A 17,909-nucleotide genomic window follows, 5' to 3' on the forward strand; every position below is an offset into this window, starting at 1 on the left:
TTACCTCCAAACTCCCAACTTTGACACTATGCAAAAAGAAGATTCCCCATCACATCAAACTTGCGGTACATGCATGAAGTACTAAATGTAGACGAAATCAAAAACTATTTGCACAGTTTTGTTGTACTTTGCGAGACGAATCTATTGAGCCTAATTAGTCAATATTTGGACAATAATTCACAAATACAAACGAAACGCTACAGTGTTGCTACAGTAATTTGTCACCTCCCAAATTCGCGAAGTAAACAAGGGCTTAGTGGTTGTAGCTGTGGTCTGTGACTGCCAAGCTGAGAGCGTGCAGCGACGGTTGAGATGCTTCGGGTGAAAGTCCTTGCTGGCTTTTGTGCCGGTGCACATGACGACGGCGTCCTAGGGCGTCGTTTTCCCTGTTGAGGGCGTCATGTTGGAGCTACAACCTCCTGCACAGGGGTCCTCCGGGTGAAAATCCAGTCCAGCTCCTGGACGAGCGACGGCGGCACCACTGGCGTCGTGGCCTCCTTGGAGGCGTCGTCTCTGGAGACCCGACTCAGCTCGGCATCGCGGGTCCACTGGTCATAGGCGGCAGCAGCTGGTGGCGGCAACCCCGCTATGTGGCAAGCTTCAAGGGGGCTGCCGAGCTCACGTGGTGGCAATCACAGTCATGGTGGCGACCAGGGATTGTTGTACGGTTGTCGGTTGGCTGCTTGCAGTGGATTACGGCGGCTGGCATTGCTTGGCAACGGCCAGTGCAGCGTGGGACTGCGTCTTGGGACGGCGCTTGCGGCAGCGGTATCGTGGGACGACTTGGCTTGCAGCGGACCGCGGCGGGTTTCTCAGCTCGGCTGGGTCATCCGGTGCGGTACATCATCAGAAGACGGCGCAAGGGTACATCATCGGAAGACGGCGCAAGCGACAGACTTGGCTCGATGAAGTGGATGAAGTGGCGGTAAAGGCTATGCGCGTGGGTGAAGCAACGACAAGAGGCCGACCTGTGACAGTGGCCCGTCTGTTCGATGGAGATCTAGGGAAGCAACACGAGAAACGGATATAGGACGTGGAGTTCTGGGACGGGCGTGGCGAGGCCCCCGTGCGAGAGCGAGATGGAGTCCAACGGCGGATGTGGCAAGACCCTCGCGCGTTGTGTACTGTGGTGGCGGCTGCGAGGCAGCTTCTGAGAGATCCGAATCTAGTGATATCACTCTGTCAGGTGGAGTGTGGTGTCTGCAGCAGCACTTCGACGGAGGGTCCCGCATGGCGGGGGTCTCCTCGGTGGGGTGCAGTATGCTCCTGTCAGGTCCCTTGTCGACGCAGGGTCACTTACGGAGGTTTCGGTGTTTAGATGAGGGTAATTGTTGGTGGGTGCCGCCAGGACGAGTGGAGTGGGGAGGTCATATTTCAGTTGAGTGGATGTCCCAATCCAACCGGGTGAGTCCTCTGTTGTTTTTCTTTTTTTTCTTTTCCTGCCTATGCCCTCCCATGGTTATAATCTTGTAATTTTCTACTATATCAATGCGTGTATCCCAGGGTTATAATCTTGTAATTTTCCACTATATCAATAGCGTCGTTCTTTCAAAAAACACTACCTTCTTGCTACCGTAGCGACATCAGGTATGTCACTTGTCGTCCGGCATGGTACCGTGAGGTGTCATCCAAGTAGTTGAGTGGTATAATGCCTACCCAACAGAGCCAAATTTCACCATCTGAGAAAGACGAGAGGAGGGAATATGATCAGCGCAAACACGCATGTGCACTAGCTCAGCGAGGTGGAAATGGAAAGATCCAGGCAGAGAAACACATGCATGTGGCAGACAATTTAGAGAACCCCCAAACTGAAAAATCCTGCAAAATTTCGAAAACTTAATAAAGTATAAAAAATCGTGACATTATATAAGCAAGGAAATTCTTGACAGGCCATTTTACATGTTTAGATTAATGTAGCTATTACAATTTTTGCAACAAAAAATTTGTGCCTACAATAAAAGACTGAAGCAACAGGTCACTAGCCAAACTTGGTATAAAACATCAGCATGCCACTGACACTAAGCAAGCATACTTGCATTTGTTCAATCATGGTTCGTAATGATCACTAGCACAAAGAAAACATTATTTTACAAGTTTTCTCCTACCCAGCTAGTGTTAGAGCGTGGAGTAACCAACCATCCGCATATTGGACATCTGAGAACCTATGATACTACATGTTTCCAAAAGGATTACCCATGTGTGCAGCTCAGCAGCTAGCAGAGTCCTGTAAGGATGGCAACCCCTTTTCAAGCGGAAGTTAATAAGTTTGGGCATCAACTTCACATGCATGGCGCTGTCACCATTTTTCTTCTCATTTGCAGGATCAAGGTGGCTGAAGCCCTTTTGAGGCCTTTTGTTCTGGGACCAAATGCTGTATTTGCACTGTAGCTAAAATAGTAGCTGGTTCTGCAAATCTCATGATTGTAATATTTTAGATTTTGCGGACACTGTATCCAACTTCTTCTGTTTTCAAGTCCTCATTCCAGTTCACAAACTCTAACCCTCCAAACTGTACTTGCTTAATACCAACATGACTGCAGAAATCAAACAGAAAATGGATGAGATTGTATTGTTCTACACAGGAATATGATAACAAAATTGTTTATAACATGATCGAATACAGAGCAGTGTCATCTTGGAAGACAGCCCCTCTAATTAATTTTATAAAAGTTGTTAAGAGGCAGCTGATATATTGTTTTTCAAGAGTAACAACAGTTTGTTAAGTCATGATGAGTAATAAAAAAAGTGTGTTAATTCCTATTGGCGTGCCAAATGCTTTCAGGTAGCCCCAAAAGCTGAACTTGCCCAACTACAGGAGCGGCTTTCGAGAAAGGATTACATTTCACACTCCATTGACATCAGTTTCCAAATCAATAGTTACTACTTCCCTTAAGATAAAATGAAAAGTTCTGTTTTCTTCTCCTCAAAAAAGAAGGTTCAGTTTGCTTCTCCAAAGAGAAGAAAAGTGAATGCTGTGGAGCACAATGCACACAAACATGGCAGGTGGGCAAAACATGGATTCAACTTTTAGGGTTGCCAAACAAAAACCAGAGGGAAATATAAATATGCAAGTGCACCATATGTTAGAAACCAGATATCGTGATGAGCAGAAATCACATTGTACACAGTAAATAACCAAAATATTGACAATTCAAAAGTCTGGTTCTTACTCTGAACTTATGGTCGTTAAGGCATTAAGTAGGATGTCCAAAAGCAATGGCTCATGAATACCAATGTCTACCCTGTGCAAGTCAATAAGATGAAGGTAAACAGTCATGGGAAATATCAATGTGATTACAACTTGAAAAAGTATACATTTGTGATATTTCGGTCTAGAATAAATATTTGTCTGAAAGAGGTTAAAGAGGAAATATGGCACATGAACCAAACATAAGTACATAACTGAGCAAATATGGTATGGCATTGTTTCAATACATGGTGCAAAAAGGTACAATTGCACGGAAAGACTTATGGCTTTCTAGGAAGTCATACAACTCCAATGTACTAGGCTTAAATGGTAGTTATTATTTTTTTCAGCCAAAGTGGTCCAGCAAGCTTATTGCACCACAAAATTCATAAATCATGTAAAAATGGTTTGTCATGATTCACATCAACAAAATTTATGCCGTGAGTGCTCTGTTTGCAAGTTATGGTATTTTTCATAAGCTTGCTGATATAAACAGTTAATGTCTGCAATCCAGAATGATGTGAGAACAGATGGAACTAATAAAAGAATCAGAGGACGGGGAAACCAAAACAACACCCTTGTTCAAAACGTTATGATATTTCACATGGCAACATAAAAAGGTTACAGTCTACAGTTGTAAAGGCTGCTTAGAAGAAAAATAGTACATACCATACACGTGCTAGATTATCTTGAATCTCAAGATTACCAATGTTATAAAATGATGTTGGAGTGACGTTAGCTCCTTCAAGAGCATCATAAGTCGGCCTTTTGCAATCTAAAGGCAACTGCGATAGCTGTAAAATAAACAAGTATTTTTTAAGCCACTTATTGCAAAGCATAGAAGTTCGATCAAAGCATTTTTAAGCTACCGAAATTTTGAAGGAAAGAACAGAGGTCATTTTTTTTACATTCTTACTAATGGCAGGATTATGTTATCCTGACTAGTATGATCCACTCTGTTTCCTTACTATATTTGAAGGACATGACAAGAAAAAAGAATGCTGCCCACAATAACATTGGAAAAGTGACAGTAAATCTGGAGCAGCAAATTTACCTGCATATTCATAGAATTGCAGCCACCAAGGCGCCCAACTATATGCCAAGAACGTAGAGCCTGCAAGCATGATAAAAAGGGAAGTTGCAAAACATTCTGAATAAACATGTGTATAGATCTGATACACACTATGCTTTTTATTTATAGCGTGATCAATACTTTCCTTTGGAAAAAAAGAAATAGAGAGCAAGAACTTACATCAGAAATTAAGGTAGCATCTTTTGGCAACAAAGCATTGTTGAATTCGAACCATATATATGAATTGGAGAAGTCAAATCTAGAACAGGAAACAACCACAAATCCAAATTCAGTAAGCAATTAAGGAATACCTCCAAATGATTGTTGATTGTCAAGTTTTACTCCTACATTGATCATTATAAGGCACTTGAGATTAAATTTGTGACATCTAACAAATAGTTGATCCAACAACACATAGGTTTTGTGACACAAGAGTGACAATGTTGGGTTTGCACTTGGATTTATAGACAATAATAATATAATACATTGTCAAAAAATTAACATTAGAAGTTCGATTTAGGAGACCAATTTTGTAAACGAAAATTTGGAGAGTGATCAGGTCAAACTGCACAGTATAAACGAGCAAGCTAGCTAATTGGATTTTGCACACACATCTGGCAGCATGAGAGAAGCACATTACTTGTTGAAGACGACCTTCATGGTGTTGGGCGAGCCGGTCTTGGCCTGCACGATCTTGTGGCGCTTCTTCCTTATCCTCTCCTCCATCTGCGCAACGGCACAAGGCACCAAACAAACACCAAATTATTCAAACGAGAGAATCAGACGGGAAAAGCAATTCAGTCATCAGAGGATGAGAGGAAGAAGGGGGAAGAGAAGGCAGGGGACACCGACGCGGGTCTGGGCCTTCTTGGGGTCGTCGAAGTAGTCCCCCATGATGTCCCCTATCTCGGGGTCATGGTCGTAGTCCTCCTCCTCGCCGCCGCCGCCCTCCCAACGCGGGAAACCTTCGTCCTGGAGCTCGGCTTCGTCCTCGTCGTCGCCCTCCGCGGCGGCTGACGCGCTCACCGCCTCCCCCGCCCCCGCAGCGTGCCGTCGGGCGACGAGGCGGGACGCGTGCCTGAGGCGAGCGTGGAAGGCAGCAGCGAGGCGCGCGCTTGAGCTCGGGGCTGCTGCTGTTGAGGGTGGGAGGAGCGGCGGCGGGTAGGCGGCCAGGTAGCCGCCGAGGAGCGCAGGGAGCATGGCTGGTGCCCGCTGCGCTAAGATGTTCCTGCTGTCGCTCGGAATTATGCCGCGTGCGCGTGCGCTTTGCGCTGCTTGCTTGCCGCTGGGGCGCACCGGCGAGTAGTCGGCGTCGCGGCTGGCTAGCACCAGACAGCAGTGTAGCAGTAACTGCTGTGGATGGGGGTAGCAAACAGAGGAGGGGAGAGGGGGTGATGGAGCAGCTGGACAGTGCGTGATGGGCCGGTGGTGTAGGCAAGAACAACGGGTCCATCTTTTTTTTAGAACCAACAACGGGCCCATCGTCGGCCTACTGGGCTTTACAATTACCGAGGACACCTACCTCCGCTAAACTTTCTTCTAGTTTCTACGCGGCTGGAATTGGAGTTGCAGCTTTTAAATTTTTCTGAAAATCTGCTGACTTTTAGTCTGAAAACCAACACTAATTTTTAAAATATATGTTTAACTTTCTGAACTTAAAAGTTACAAAAATGTGAGAAAATTAAGTTTTTCAACTTCCCATATAAACTTAACTTTTCTAAGCTTCTGGTTTTCCAAAGACTGCACGAGAAGTTTACTGTTTGTTTGAACTTCTGACTTTTCATACCGAGAATCTACCCAAAAGCTCAAACAAACAGGGTCCAAGGCTTCGAGCTTCTGGACAGCTTCTTATTATGAAAAGCCAAAAGTTCAAACAAACAACAAACTTCCTATGTAGTTATCGAAAAGTTAGAAGTAAAAAAAAATTAAGTTTGTATGAAAAGTTGAAAAGCCTTAAATTTTCATAGCTTTTAGTGCAAATAATTAAAAACATCTTCTAAAAATTATTGTTGGTTTCTCAAAACATAAAAAGTCAGCTACGACTTTTCAGGAAACTCCAAAATCTACATGCTCAAACAAAAGTACCATAATAAAGGTTTGCATATCCAACTGCAGAACCACCATCCCACCAAGCTTCTTCGGGGCGGGCGGGTAGTGAAGCATATAAGTACTCAAGGCTGCCGCTGGCCGGGTCAACTATCGTCTCGATTCTATTAACACACCGGGCTTATTCACTTCAGCTTATTCAGCTGGCTTATCAGCCACCAAATAGTATTTTCCTCTCACAACAAATTAGCCGTTTCAGCTTTTCTTCCAGCTTATAAGCTGAAGCGAACAGGCCCGGTATCTATCAAAGAGCATGTCTTTATCAAGGACAGAAGGCACCGAGGCTGAGGCATTGCGGGCTGCGGCCGTGCCGCCGGGTCCGATCGTCGGACAGCAGAAAGGCTGGCAAGAGACCGTCGGTCATCTCCGTTGCCAACTAGGCGCTCTGGCGCGTGTGAAGGCCGGGAAGCCATGTCGGCAACTGGGGAGTGCGTGCGCGCTCGCCCGCGGCGTAGGAGCTCGGTTCTGTGCCGGTGCCGGCCACCTCCGACCGATGAGGTGCCTACCAGTGCTCCGGCTTCTTCCAGAACTAAGATTCTATGTACCCTGCAGTACCAATAGGTGTTATCCTGTACATTCATTTTGGATTCAGTCCTGTTTCGAGATCCGTGAAAGGGTGCAGGTGGGGTTTAGTAGTATGGCATTATGTCCCGTCACGTATGCTATACGGTACGTATTAAGTATGTGTACATGATCCATACGTTTGGTATACATAATGAGTAGGCTGGTACAACTCTCCCAAGATTTCAAAATCATTCAAACCTCTTTCTCCCTCTCTCTCCTCCCATCCCGTCTCCTCTCTGCGGGAAACCCGGCGGCGAGCGCGAGGTGTGGGCCGACGCGGGCAAGACGGCGGCGCGGCCACCGGTGGTTGGATTCGGCACGACGCAGGCCCGAGATGCTCGCCAGCATCCAGATCCGCACAGTCGCGGGCCGATGCGCGCCCGACGGCAGATAGATCCGGCGCGGAGGGTGCAACGGCCGAGGCTTAAGTACCGGTGTCGGAGCGCAGACGGCGTCTGCGAAGGTCAGGGTAGGCCCGGCTAGCCGGCGCGGCCCCGAACAGCGATGGAGGCAGTGGGCGTCGGCCCCCGAACAGCGATAGGAGGGGCTGCGGGGTTGATGCCTGATGCGGTCACCGGATCCAGCTACGACGCAACCACTTCGTCCTAGCCGCGGGGGACGTCAGCGTCTCGCGGCCCAGCTAGGTCCCGAGCTCTTGCGCCAAATCCGATCAGCTCCAACTCCTCCTCCGAGCGACGGCAGGCATCCCCTTCCCGTTGGCCGCTGGCTCCGCGAGCATGACGACAAGGGCAAGGGCGGAATGGCGGCAGCGGCACGGCATCTCGGCGCGAGCACGGGGCCTTCGGCGCTCATCTCGGCACAAGCGTGGATGTGCTGCCGATAGCGGTGGGATGCGAGGTCGAGCAGGGTTAGCCGGCGTCCTAGCTCCCGGCGCGGCTTGAGGATCCGCGCCCCTCGCCGTGCCCCGGCAGGCGGTCCGGCGGCTAGCGGCTCGGTGGCGGTGGTCTCGCACGGTGTGGGGCCGATGGGCGACCAGAGGTGCTCCTCGCACTCCGTCTCCCCGAGCGCTAGTGCTGGGCTGCTGTCGGAGTGGCGGCGCATGGCGTGGCCGCGGTGGGAGTGGCTGCAAGGACCACCAGGCGCGAGCGGGGAGCGGTGGCCCAACGTGGTGCGGGGTCCATGGCTCCTGGTAGCTACGACGACGAGCGTGAGGACCGGATGAGGAGCAGCGCATGCTGGGCTCGGGGTCGGTGGTGGGTCCGACGGAGCAGAGCTTGGGGTCTCCCATGGGCAATGCATCGGCAAGGTTGTTGCCTACCAGCTCGGCGCACCCACGTGGCCAGCACTCATCCTCCAGCTCCGAGTTCCTTCACATGCGTTATCCGTGTACGTGTGTTTTCTTCCTGATTCCTGCTCGTTCATGGGTTTCTTATTTCTTTCTTATTTTTTTCGTTACCAATTAACCTTTCTTGTTTTTTTGCCCCAGCTCCTCCATCTATTTTTGGATTGCGCCCCGAAGTTATGCTTAGATGGTTATGCTTGTTGCAAACTATTTATTTTCCTTCCTTCCATCTTCTTATTTTTTTTAAGGTGAATGCCAATAGTATACAATAGATTCTAGCATATTTGTACAAAGTTCTTGGGAAATTGTTTTACGAAATATGTTCGTAATTATTGGTTTGGTGGAACACATAAGAAAAGTTCATGGTTGTTGGTTTGGTTCTCTTATTTGCTTGTGTTTTTTTCCTCCGTGTTAGCAGGTTATTTTCTTCTGTGAAGTAAATGTTTTCTTATTTCTTATCTGCAATAATTTAATTTTTTGTAATTCAGATTTGCGAGGTACTAGCTGAGGCCAAAGTGATAATATAGAAGTTAGAGTACATAGGATGTGCATGAAGTACATTTGATGAAACGGGGTTATACCTTGACTGCACATTGATACTTGAGCAGCAGTCATAGGGGCGTACAAAATTGTGCATATGGTGCAATGATGATGTATCTGTGACAATACATAGGGTGTGCAAGGATGTGCATATGTTGCAATGGTGATGTACCAGTGATCAGTGTGAGATCGTATGGGAGTCCGGTAGTGTATGATCTCGTTACACGTGATTGTTGTAACAAATATCACAAAAAATTAATAGGGAGAGAAAAAGTTGATAAAGTTCTTGGAGGGGTGGATGTCACCCAAAATTAATGGTGCTAGAAAAGCTGCAGCACATGTGGCAAAGGGAGCCGTGGGAGGGTTACCTTAGGTACAACTTTAGCGGTTCTCGAGACGCTTTATGAATACACGCGTGTCACATATATGCGTCGGAAAAAAATCAAAATACTAAAATACATTGACTAGAGACAAAAGGGCACACGTCTCGGTACAGAACATCAGATTGCTTCCATCATACCTGCATGGTGTGCGTACAGGACATTAACCGCTTCTTCCATCTCTTCACATTAGAGCTCCCGGTGTTCACTGACTCCCATTCGCACATGCACGGATCGCCACGTCGACGCGACCCGCGGTCGTCGTCGGCTTTAACCCTTTCCTACTTTTGGCCCAACACAGGCCACGCGGTCCGGCCCACCGAATCCAGCGCGACCCTCCCTCCTCTTTATCCCAGCCCGGAAAAGGCGACCAAATCTCGCTCGCCTCCCCACCTCCGTGGCTCCGTCGTGACGGTGCGCCACCCCACGTCCGACGTCACCGCCCTGCCAGTCTGTCACGTGCCGGGGGCACCGCACCACCCGCCGTCGGATCCCCCTCCCCACTCTTCTCCCCCGCAGCGCGGCAGCAGCTGCCATGGATCTGCTCCCGCCGCCGACGGACGCGCCGGCCGCCGGCGGCCCCGGCGCGGGGGGCTCCGGCCGGGGGCTGCGGCGCGGGGTCGGGTTCCGGTCGCTGAAGCTGGTCAGCGTCGCCATGGACGAGCCCCTGCCCGTCGACCCCGTCGGCGCCACCTACGGCCGCCTCCCCAACGGCCTGACCTACTACGTCCGCTCCAATCCCAAGCCGCGCATGCGCGCCGCGCTCTCGCTCGCCGTCAAGGTCGGGTCAGTGCTACTCACCTCCGTGGTTTCGTCATCCCCACTGGTCGTTGCTTCGCTTATCCCCTTCGCGCGTTTGCTGACGGCGATGCTGTGCTCGGCGGTTGCCTCGTAGGTCGGTGGTGGAGGAGGAGGATGAGCGCGGGGTGGCGCACATCGTGGAGCACCTCGCCTTCAGCGCCACTTCGAGGTACACCAACCACGATATCGTCAAGTTCCTCGAGAGCATCGGGGCCGAGTTCGGCGCCTGCCAGAACGCGCTCACCTCATCCGACGAGACCATCTATGAGCTGCTTGTGCCCGTCGACAAGCCAGGCCTGCTCTCCCAGGCCATCTCTGTCCTCGCAGAATTCAGCTCCGAGGTCAGTATTGGGTTATGTTTGGCTTGCAAATGCAATGTTGGCTGATTATTGAGAGCTTGATGACTGATTGATGCCTGGAAATTAATGGTGGTTACAAGGTCCGGGTGTCGGCAGAGGATCTGGAGAAAGAGAGAGGTGCTGTGCTGGAGGAGTACAGGGGTGGACGCAATGCCACAGGGCGGATGCAGGACTCCCACTGGGCGCTGTTGTTTGAAGGTTCCAAGGTACTAGTCTCTGTCTTCACTAAACTGAAAATTCTGTGGGCTGCGATGACATCACTTGTTACATTGCATACTTTTTGTGCACAATAGGTAGGGTAAACATGTATTATTGAAGGCATTCACTTTGCTGTTGTGGGTTTGGTCTCATTGCATTTAAATTTGGATTACCTTTTTATGCCTTTTGTGTTGCTGTGTTTGGAGCTGCAAGTTCCTGAATGGTATTTCTTGTTAATTTTCTCTGTACCAGTATGCAGAACGCCTGCCAATTGGTACTGAGAAGGTCATACGAACCGTTCCGCATGAAACTGTGAAGCGATTTTATCAGAAGTGGTACCATTTAAGCAATATGGCTGTATTTGCAGTGGGAGATTTCCCAGATACACAGGTTTGGATTTTGCATATCTTGTCACACTCAGTACAACTACAATAATTTATCTGCAATGATGTTTACCCTCCTTTATATTCCATGACTTAATTCCAGGCAGTCGTTGAGTTGATAAAGGAGCATTTTGGGCAGAAAGCCCCAGCTCCCCTCCCTCCGCCAGCTATACCTGAATTTCTAGTTCCATCGCATGAGGAACCTCGCTTTTCATGCTTTGTGGAATCCGAAGCTGCAGGGGTTGGTATTTTATAGCCTTTTAAACAGATTCGATATCTTTTAGGGCAGCAATCAATAATAATGTACTGTTTTATTTTCCTTGTACAAAAAACAGTCAGCTGTTGTTATTAGCTGCAAAATGCCTGCTGGTGAAATTAAAACAGTAAAGGACTACAAGGATTCACTGGCAGAGTCCATGTTTCATTGTGCACTAAACCAGAGGCTCTTCAAAATATCTCGTGGAAAGGACCCTCCATACTTCTCTTGCTCCTCAGCTGCAGATGCTCTCGTCCGCCCTGTAAAGGCTTATATTATGACATCCAGTTGCCGTGAAAGGGGAACAGTTGAAGCTCTTGAGTCCATGCTTCTTGAGGTACTTTTGAACTTTGATCTCTGAAAGAATAAGATACATCTAGTGTTTTATTGCAGTGCACTGTTCAAGCTTGTGTGTGAATATTCAGTGTAAATGCCCCCAAAAGTGGAAAAAACGTGTGAAAATTGGTTTGCAAAGCTTTAGAAGTTTCCTAAAGAAGGACCATCTATAGGGCATGGTATTTATGATAGCCATGCAAAATCATAACATCATATATTGATCACTTTTTTGAGATATGGGAAATGCAAATACCAAGTGAAAACAGGTCATGTTCCTTCGGGCAGTGTTCAATCCTGGTAAAAGCCTTCATGTCTTGTAGTATAATAACAAATAATCTAGTGTGCTATGCCAGTATGCCATCGACTGATTAGATGTTCTGCAACTATTCTTCTCTTAGTGGCATCTGCTTAGTACGGCAGATGTTTTATCATTGGCACACTAACAATCATATGTAAATGTTGATATCTGAATTTGAGGTTGTTATCTGACTACCACTTTCTCCAATTTCGAGATGACATTTTGTTTCAAGAACATCTTTCTGACAGGATGTTTCTTTAGGTTGCTAGGGTACGACTCCATGGATTTTCTGATCGTGAGATATCCATTGTACGCGCCTTAATGATGTCAGAGATGGAGTCTGCATATTTGGAGCGTGATCAAATGCAATCGACCAGCTTACGGGATGAATTTTTGCAGGTTCTTGAAATCTTATAGCTATTTGACACCACAAAGACTTATTCATTTGCATGCCAATTGCAATCCAGTCCGTACTTCTATTTTCATATGACTTTACTTCAATAATATTGGACTAGTACTAAGTCCACATGTTTGCCTACTATTTAAATGAAATTTCATGATCTTCATCTACAGCTTCTAAGCATATTAATATCATTTATATTTTTCTTGCAGCATTTTCTTCGTGAGGAGCCTGTTGTTGGGATTGAATATGAAGCACAGTTACAGAAGACTCTTCTTCCCCGTAAGTACACCTCTTTGTTACTTAGTGTCAGAGCTTAGGCGGTAAATTTCTGATCTCACTTACCTGCTCACTCATGGCCTCATAATCCTTTATAACCATTTAATTGCTTATTAATCTACATATCATCACTTGTATCACTGCAGTTATTTAATTGTCTGTATATTACTTTCGACCAGATATTTCTTCTGTGGAAGTGGCAAAATTTGCAGAAAATTTTTCAACAGCCGGCAGCTGTGTTATCAAGATAGTTGAACCTCGAGCTCATGCTTCTTTGGAGGATCTTAAAGCAGTTGTATTGAAAGTCAACAGTCTAGAAGAAGAAAAGTCTATTCCTCCATGGGATGAAGAGCAAATTCCAGAAGAAATAGTTGCTGAAGCTCCAGAGCCAGGGTATTCTTAGCTTTTCCATGTCGACCATCTATTTCATTATCTATATCAACCATCTTCTTGTTCTTAAATCTTAATTAGTTGTGTTGAATTCATCCTCTCTCATTTCAGTATGTGAATGATGCCTGCTATTGTACAAATTAATTGCAGGAGTATAATTGATAAGGTGGAGCACCCTGGGATAGGTGCCACTGAGATGATACTTTCAAATGGCATGCGGATTTGTTACAAGTATACTGATTTTCTTGATGATCAGGTTTGTGGTTTCTATCAAGTTTATGTCATCGTGCAGTCTGCTAGTTTCAGGCAGGCAGGCACTCCCATCTTTTATTCTATGGAATCACTTAGTCTCTGATATGGACATATAGAATACATTCTCTCCAACATATACCACAAGTGTCAACTGCATGCCACACTCTATATCTATGTTAGTTTTTATTTTACTGCATACACACATAATTTGCCACATGAAAGTAATTGATCTGATGGGGATTAATTCCGGATATTCTGGGATTCTTCAGAATACAGCATAAGTTGGTCTTGGGATGTTTCTACATTTTAAATGATTAACATGATTCCCTTGATAGTGCCATGAAATATGTAGTTTCCCATGTTTTTTTCTGATGTGTGAAGGGAAGTAATTTTATCTGCACTAAAAACGTTTTGCATGTTTGTTTGTACTTCTGGTTAGCATAATCACATGAATCTATTGTATTTGCACATTGAATAATTGCTTCATAAGAACTAAATTTATGCATACCAACAAAAGCAAGCTGCAGCAGTTTTTTGGAAGTTATTACTAGAATGTTTCCTTAATTCCTTGAAGCTCCAGAGGCACTTCTTTTCATCATTGTGCCAGTGGAAGAAAATAGCAAATAAGTGAGATGTAGGTGAAATAAAAAAACATATGCAATATTCAATATAGACTGGAAGGAAATTGTTTAGTAAATAGTTATCTAATTACCATGTGAACTCATGCACTATAGAATGCATAATTTATACATTTGTTGTAGGACCCTTCCTTTATAAATTTTCTTGACCTAGTTCTCTGTCCTATAGTTAAAGAAAACTGCATCTGATACTGTCATTTTAACTCTTTTGTTCTGTATCATCTGATGTATTTGTGAAAGGGCATCTTTGATTTAGGAAATTAATGCCAGTGCTTCCCCCGTTCTTCCAGACATGCTGAGCTCCCCAAATTTATGTACATTCAGAAAAGGAATTGATTCCGTTAAAGATGGGATCGACCAGTAAATAGAAAATTACTGATATTTCATCCTTCTGACATTGTCAATTTTGTACCAAAGGCGTATTTTGAGTATACCGAATTAGTATAGTTATCCTTCCTATGGCATAGCAATCCAGTTTTGCTTGGTCCCGAAACAGAATTCCTTTTTTCTCTTATTTGTTCCTTTCTATAGGGAAATCACATGTTATTCAAGGCAGCAATAGAACCCCACAACCTTGAACATTTCATTTGTCCTCCCAAGTTATGTTATTGTTATACTAAATTCCCAGTCTAATTTTTCCATGGTGCATTATTGTTTGCTTTAGAGGTGCATTTACCATTTTGCTTCTGCTGTGTTGTTTAGTGCTATGTTTCAAGTCTTTATATGCTTATCTATTTTCAGGTTGTTTTTACTGGCTTTGCCTATGGTGGTCTATCAGAATTATCTGAAGCTGAGTATACTTCATGCTCAATGGGTTCGACCATAGCAGGAGAAATTGGCACTTTTGGCTACAGGCCTTCTGTCTTGATGGACATGCTTGCTGGCAAGAGAGCTGAAGTTGGTACAAAAGTGGGGGCTTACATGAGAACATTTTCAGGCGATTGCTCACCTTCTGACCTTGAGACAGCTTTGCAGGTTTGCTTCTGCTTCAAGCATTCTTAGATACATGCACAATTCAACACTGAAATGCCGTTTCAACTATAGCAATAACATCACTTGTTTCTTTGTTTTTTATTGGATACAGCTGGTTTATCAACTATTTATAACAAATGTTGAGCCAAGGGAGGAAGAAGTAAAAATAGTGATGCAAATGGCAGAGGAAGCAATCTATGCTCAAGAGCGGGATCCATACACTGCATTTGCGAATCGTGTTCGGGAAATAAATTACGGGAACTCATACTTTTTTAAGGTACTTAACTGAGTGAAGAGTAATCAGTTTCAATGCTTCATATCCTAACTGGGTGAGCATTAATCAGTTTCAATGCTTTATATCCTAGAAGTTTACTCAAGTTCTATAATGCAGCCAATTAGAATAAGTGACCTGAAGAAGGTGGATCCAATTAGAGCATGTGAATATTTCAACAATTGTTTCAAGGATCCATCAGCTTTTACAGTTGTAATAGTTGGAAAAATAGACCCAGCTATCTCACTTCCACTGATTTTGCAGTACTTGGTATGTCCTGGTCTTTTTCTTATTGTTCTGAAACAATGAAGCGACTCTTTTAATATGCTCATTAACTTCACTTTTTGTAGGGTGGGATACCTAGGGTACAGGATGCTGCTCAACCACTTAGTCGTGATGATCTCAGAGGATTGCCATTTAAGTTTCCAGCAACAATCATTAGGTACCCGATGTTCTGTTTTACATTGCTATACTTTGGAAGATTTACCTGTATGTGTTTGTGTCAGACGTCCACAGCAAGCAATCTCTTTGTCTTCCCTGAATACCTTTTGATTACTGATAATCTTACTCTGACTGTACACCTTATTTCAGAGAAGTTGTGCGCAGCCCTATGGTTGAAGCGCAGTGCTTCGTGCAACTAGCATTTCCTGTTGTTCTAAAGAACACAATGATGGTGAGTACTGAGTAGCAACTGAAACAGTGTCATTGTTCATGTTAATGATTAAGTGCTGTATCTCCATCTTAACATGTATTCTTCTGTGTGTGTAGACAGAAGATATTCACTATGTTGGATTTCTAAGTAAACTTCTGGAAACAAAAATCATGCAAGTACTTCGCTTCAAATATGGGCAGGTTAGGAATCTTTTTTATATGCAAATCTAGATAGGGCATTCCTTAAACTGGAGTCTAGAATCTGGGTTTCCTTAAACATGTCTTCATATTCTGCAGGTCTACTCAGTTAATGTAGCTGTCTTCTTGGGTGGCAACAAACCTTCAAGAACTGGAGATGTTCGTGGAGACATAAGCGTAAATTTCTCATGTGATCCAGACATATCATCTAAACTGGTATGCAACACCAAATCATCATCTTTCTGAATAGCATATATCCAGCAGCTTCTTATATGCAGCTTGATTTCACCAACTCAGAATTTCTCCAGGTTGATTTCGTTCTGGAGGAGATATCATACCTACAGGCTGAAGGTCCTTCTGAAGAAGATGTGTTGACCATCCTCGAAATTGAACAAAGAGCTCATGAAAATGGATTACAGGTTTAGTTTAATCTGTAACACTCAAATTAAATGCTGATGCACATAGGTAATTATTACTGTAGTTATAGCTCTCATATCTTTTATAAATCGCAGGAGAATTACTTCTGGTTGGATCGAATTCTGCGGAGCTATCAGTCAAGGCTCTTTTCTGGAGATATCGGATCCACCTTTGCGGTAATACTGATTTTCCTTTTTATGGTTCAGTGCCCTAGCATGAGTTTCATTCAGTTTCTTTCCTGACACAATGTGAGGCATCAAAATGTTGATCAGCAGAACCATATATATGCTTCGCTTTTTAGCTGCATTGCAAGCAATGCTATTGAACTGTTATACATGCTTGGCAGTCTACTTTTTTGTTTTACTGTGAGTTTCATATTTGAAATGTTGCTCATTGGTTTCTTTCTTTGTGCAGTTCCAAGAGGAGGGGCGTATGAAGGTTAGAGAGGCTTTGACACCGCAGACGATGCAATCAGCCTTGCAGAGAGTTCTACCTTTCCCTTGCAGAAATCAATACACCGTGGTTATTCTTATGCCAAAGTCATCCTGTTGGGCGTCAGTGAAGTCAATGCTTAGCTGGAGCTCTAATGGGGTTAGCAGAGATGCTAAGGTTCGTATCAAACATTTCATTTATTTACAACATCTTATTCTCTTTTCACCTGTGGTGAAGAAATCAAGCATCCTGAGCCTGAGGCCCACTTCCTTGCAGATTCTTGCTGGCATCGCTGGTGCACTGGTCTTGGCAGTTAGTTTGTGGAGATACTCTCGCAGCACGCTAAAATCATAGTGCCTGATACAACTGACCGTTTTTTTTTGAGTCATCCTGTCAGATCCGAAAATGGATTGACAATCAGGTTAGGAACTGATATACGAGCCTGTCAACACGATCTTTGTTTCTACCTGAGCACCTGCTGGGTTTGTGGAGATTGGGCTATAGAAGATCCATACTAGGACAAAATTGTTAGCTAACTGATTCGTTGCCACATGTGTGCGTGTAGTAAGCATGTAACCACATTCGTCATACCGCCACATGTGTGCTCTGTAATAGCCCTTGGTGTATGATATTGGCTCCCCCATTTGATTTCCATAGACAGGACTGAAGTAGCAGTCAGCAATGCTAGAGTGGTGGAAACCCAACGGGCCAACGGTGTAGATTCATACTGGTCTCATTTTTGTTGACAGCTTTGTGTACCTATACGTCTTTCTGACGACTCAGAATGAGGAAGATAGGATGAACTGGAAATAAACTGGGGGTCTTTCTTTTACGCCCTGGTTTGTCTCCGCAGACCGCAGCTGTGATGTTGGCATGGCAAACACGTGTCTTGGTTTCATTACTTGATCCGAAACGCGATAATGCAAGTGGGCGGTGTTTGATTAAAGTTTAGCACCTGCTACAAGGGGTGTTTGATTAAAGTTTAGCACCTCCTACATAGGATATAGGATATTTGATGCTAATTAGGAGTATTAAATCAGGCTAATTACAAAATTGATGCTAATTAGGAGTATTAAATCAGGCTAATTACAAAATTAATTGCATAGATTTGCGAGATGAATCTATTAAATCTAATTAGTTTATGATTTGACAATGTGGTGCTACAGTAATCATTTGCTAATGATGGATTAATTAGGCTTAATAGATTCGTCTCGTGAATTAGCACA

At 44.8% G+C, this 17,909-nt stretch overlaps 2 protein-coding genes across 2 annotated transcripts; one reads left to right on the forward strand and one right to left on the reverse strand.

Moving 5' to 3' along the window:
- Positions 1-1,840: 1,840 nt before the first annotated feature.
- LOC117854498 (uncharacterized) lies at positions 1,841-5,626 on the reverse strand. The gene is made up of 7 exons (XM_034736708.1): positions 5,112-5,626; positions 4,900-4,985; positions 4,440-4,518; positions 4,242-4,301; positions 3,857-3,981; positions 3,171-3,242; positions 1,841-2,534 (listed from the first exon to the last, which is right to left on the reverse strand). Exons 1-7 carry the CDS (start codon positions 5,457-5,459, stop codon positions 2,432-2,434), a joined length of 873 nt encoding a protein of 290 aa, XP_034592599.1. The 5' UTR covers positions 5,460-5,626; the 3' UTR covers positions 1,841-2,431.
- Positions 5,627-9,611: 3,985 nt separating this feature from the next.
- Positions 9,612-17,515, forward strand: LOC117856678 (zinc protease PQQL-like). Its single transcript, XM_034739031.2, has 21 exons — positions 9,612-9,938; positions 10,048-10,294; positions 10,393-10,518; positions 10,763-10,900; positions 10,997-11,134; positions 11,229-11,486; positions 12,045-12,182; positions 12,396-12,465; positions 12,642-12,855; positions 13,003-13,108; positions 14,484-14,717; positions 14,827-14,991; positions 15,106-15,255; positions 15,336-15,427; positions 15,577-15,658; positions 15,754-15,837; positions 15,934-16,050; positions 16,143-16,253; positions 16,347-16,427; positions 16,666-16,860; positions 16,960-17,515. Exons 1-21 carry the CDS (start codon positions 9,688-9,690, stop codon positions 17,035-17,037), a joined length of 3,075 nt encoding a protein of 1,024 aa, XP_034594922.1. The 5' UTR covers positions 9,612-9,687; the 3' UTR covers positions 17,038-17,515.
- The last annotated feature ends 394 nt before the right edge of the window (positions 17,516-17,909 follow it).

This window comes from Setaria viridis, chromosome 5 (assembly GCF_005286985.2).
Source record: "Setaria viridis chromosome 5, Setaria_viridis_v4.0, whole genome shotgun sequence".
NCBI classification, from domain to species: domain Eukaryota; kingdom Viridiplantae; phylum Streptophyta; class Magnoliopsida; order Poales; family Poaceae; genus Setaria; species Setaria viridis.

Bases quoted from the DNA above. Each gene is read 5' to 3' on its own strand.
- LOC117854498 (XM_034736708.1), bottom strand. From the start codon at position 5,459: ATGCTCCCTGCGCTCCTCGGCGGCTACCTGGCCGCCTACCCGCCGCCG. The intron at 4,986-5,111 runs GTCGGTGTCCCC...GCCGTTGCGCAG, and splicing joins CCAAGAAGGCCCAGACCCGC to ATGGAGGAGAGGATAAGGAA. The intron at 3,243-3,856 runs GTATGTACTATT...TGACTTGCACAG, and splicing joins GATAATCTAGCACGTGTATG to GGTAGACATTGGTATTCATG.
- LOC117856678 (XM_034739031.2), top strand. From the start codon at position 9,688: ATGGATCTGCTCCCGCCGCCGACGGACGCGCCGGCCGCCGGCGGCCCC. The intron at 11,135-11,228 runs GTTGGTATTTTA...TACAAAAAACAG, and splicing joins TGGAATCCGAAGCTGCAGGG to TCAGCTGTTGTTATTAGCTG. The intron at 16,428-16,665 runs GTAATACTGATT...TTCTTTGTGCAG, and splicing joins ATATCGGATCCACCTTTGCG to TTCCAAGAGGAGGGGCGTAT.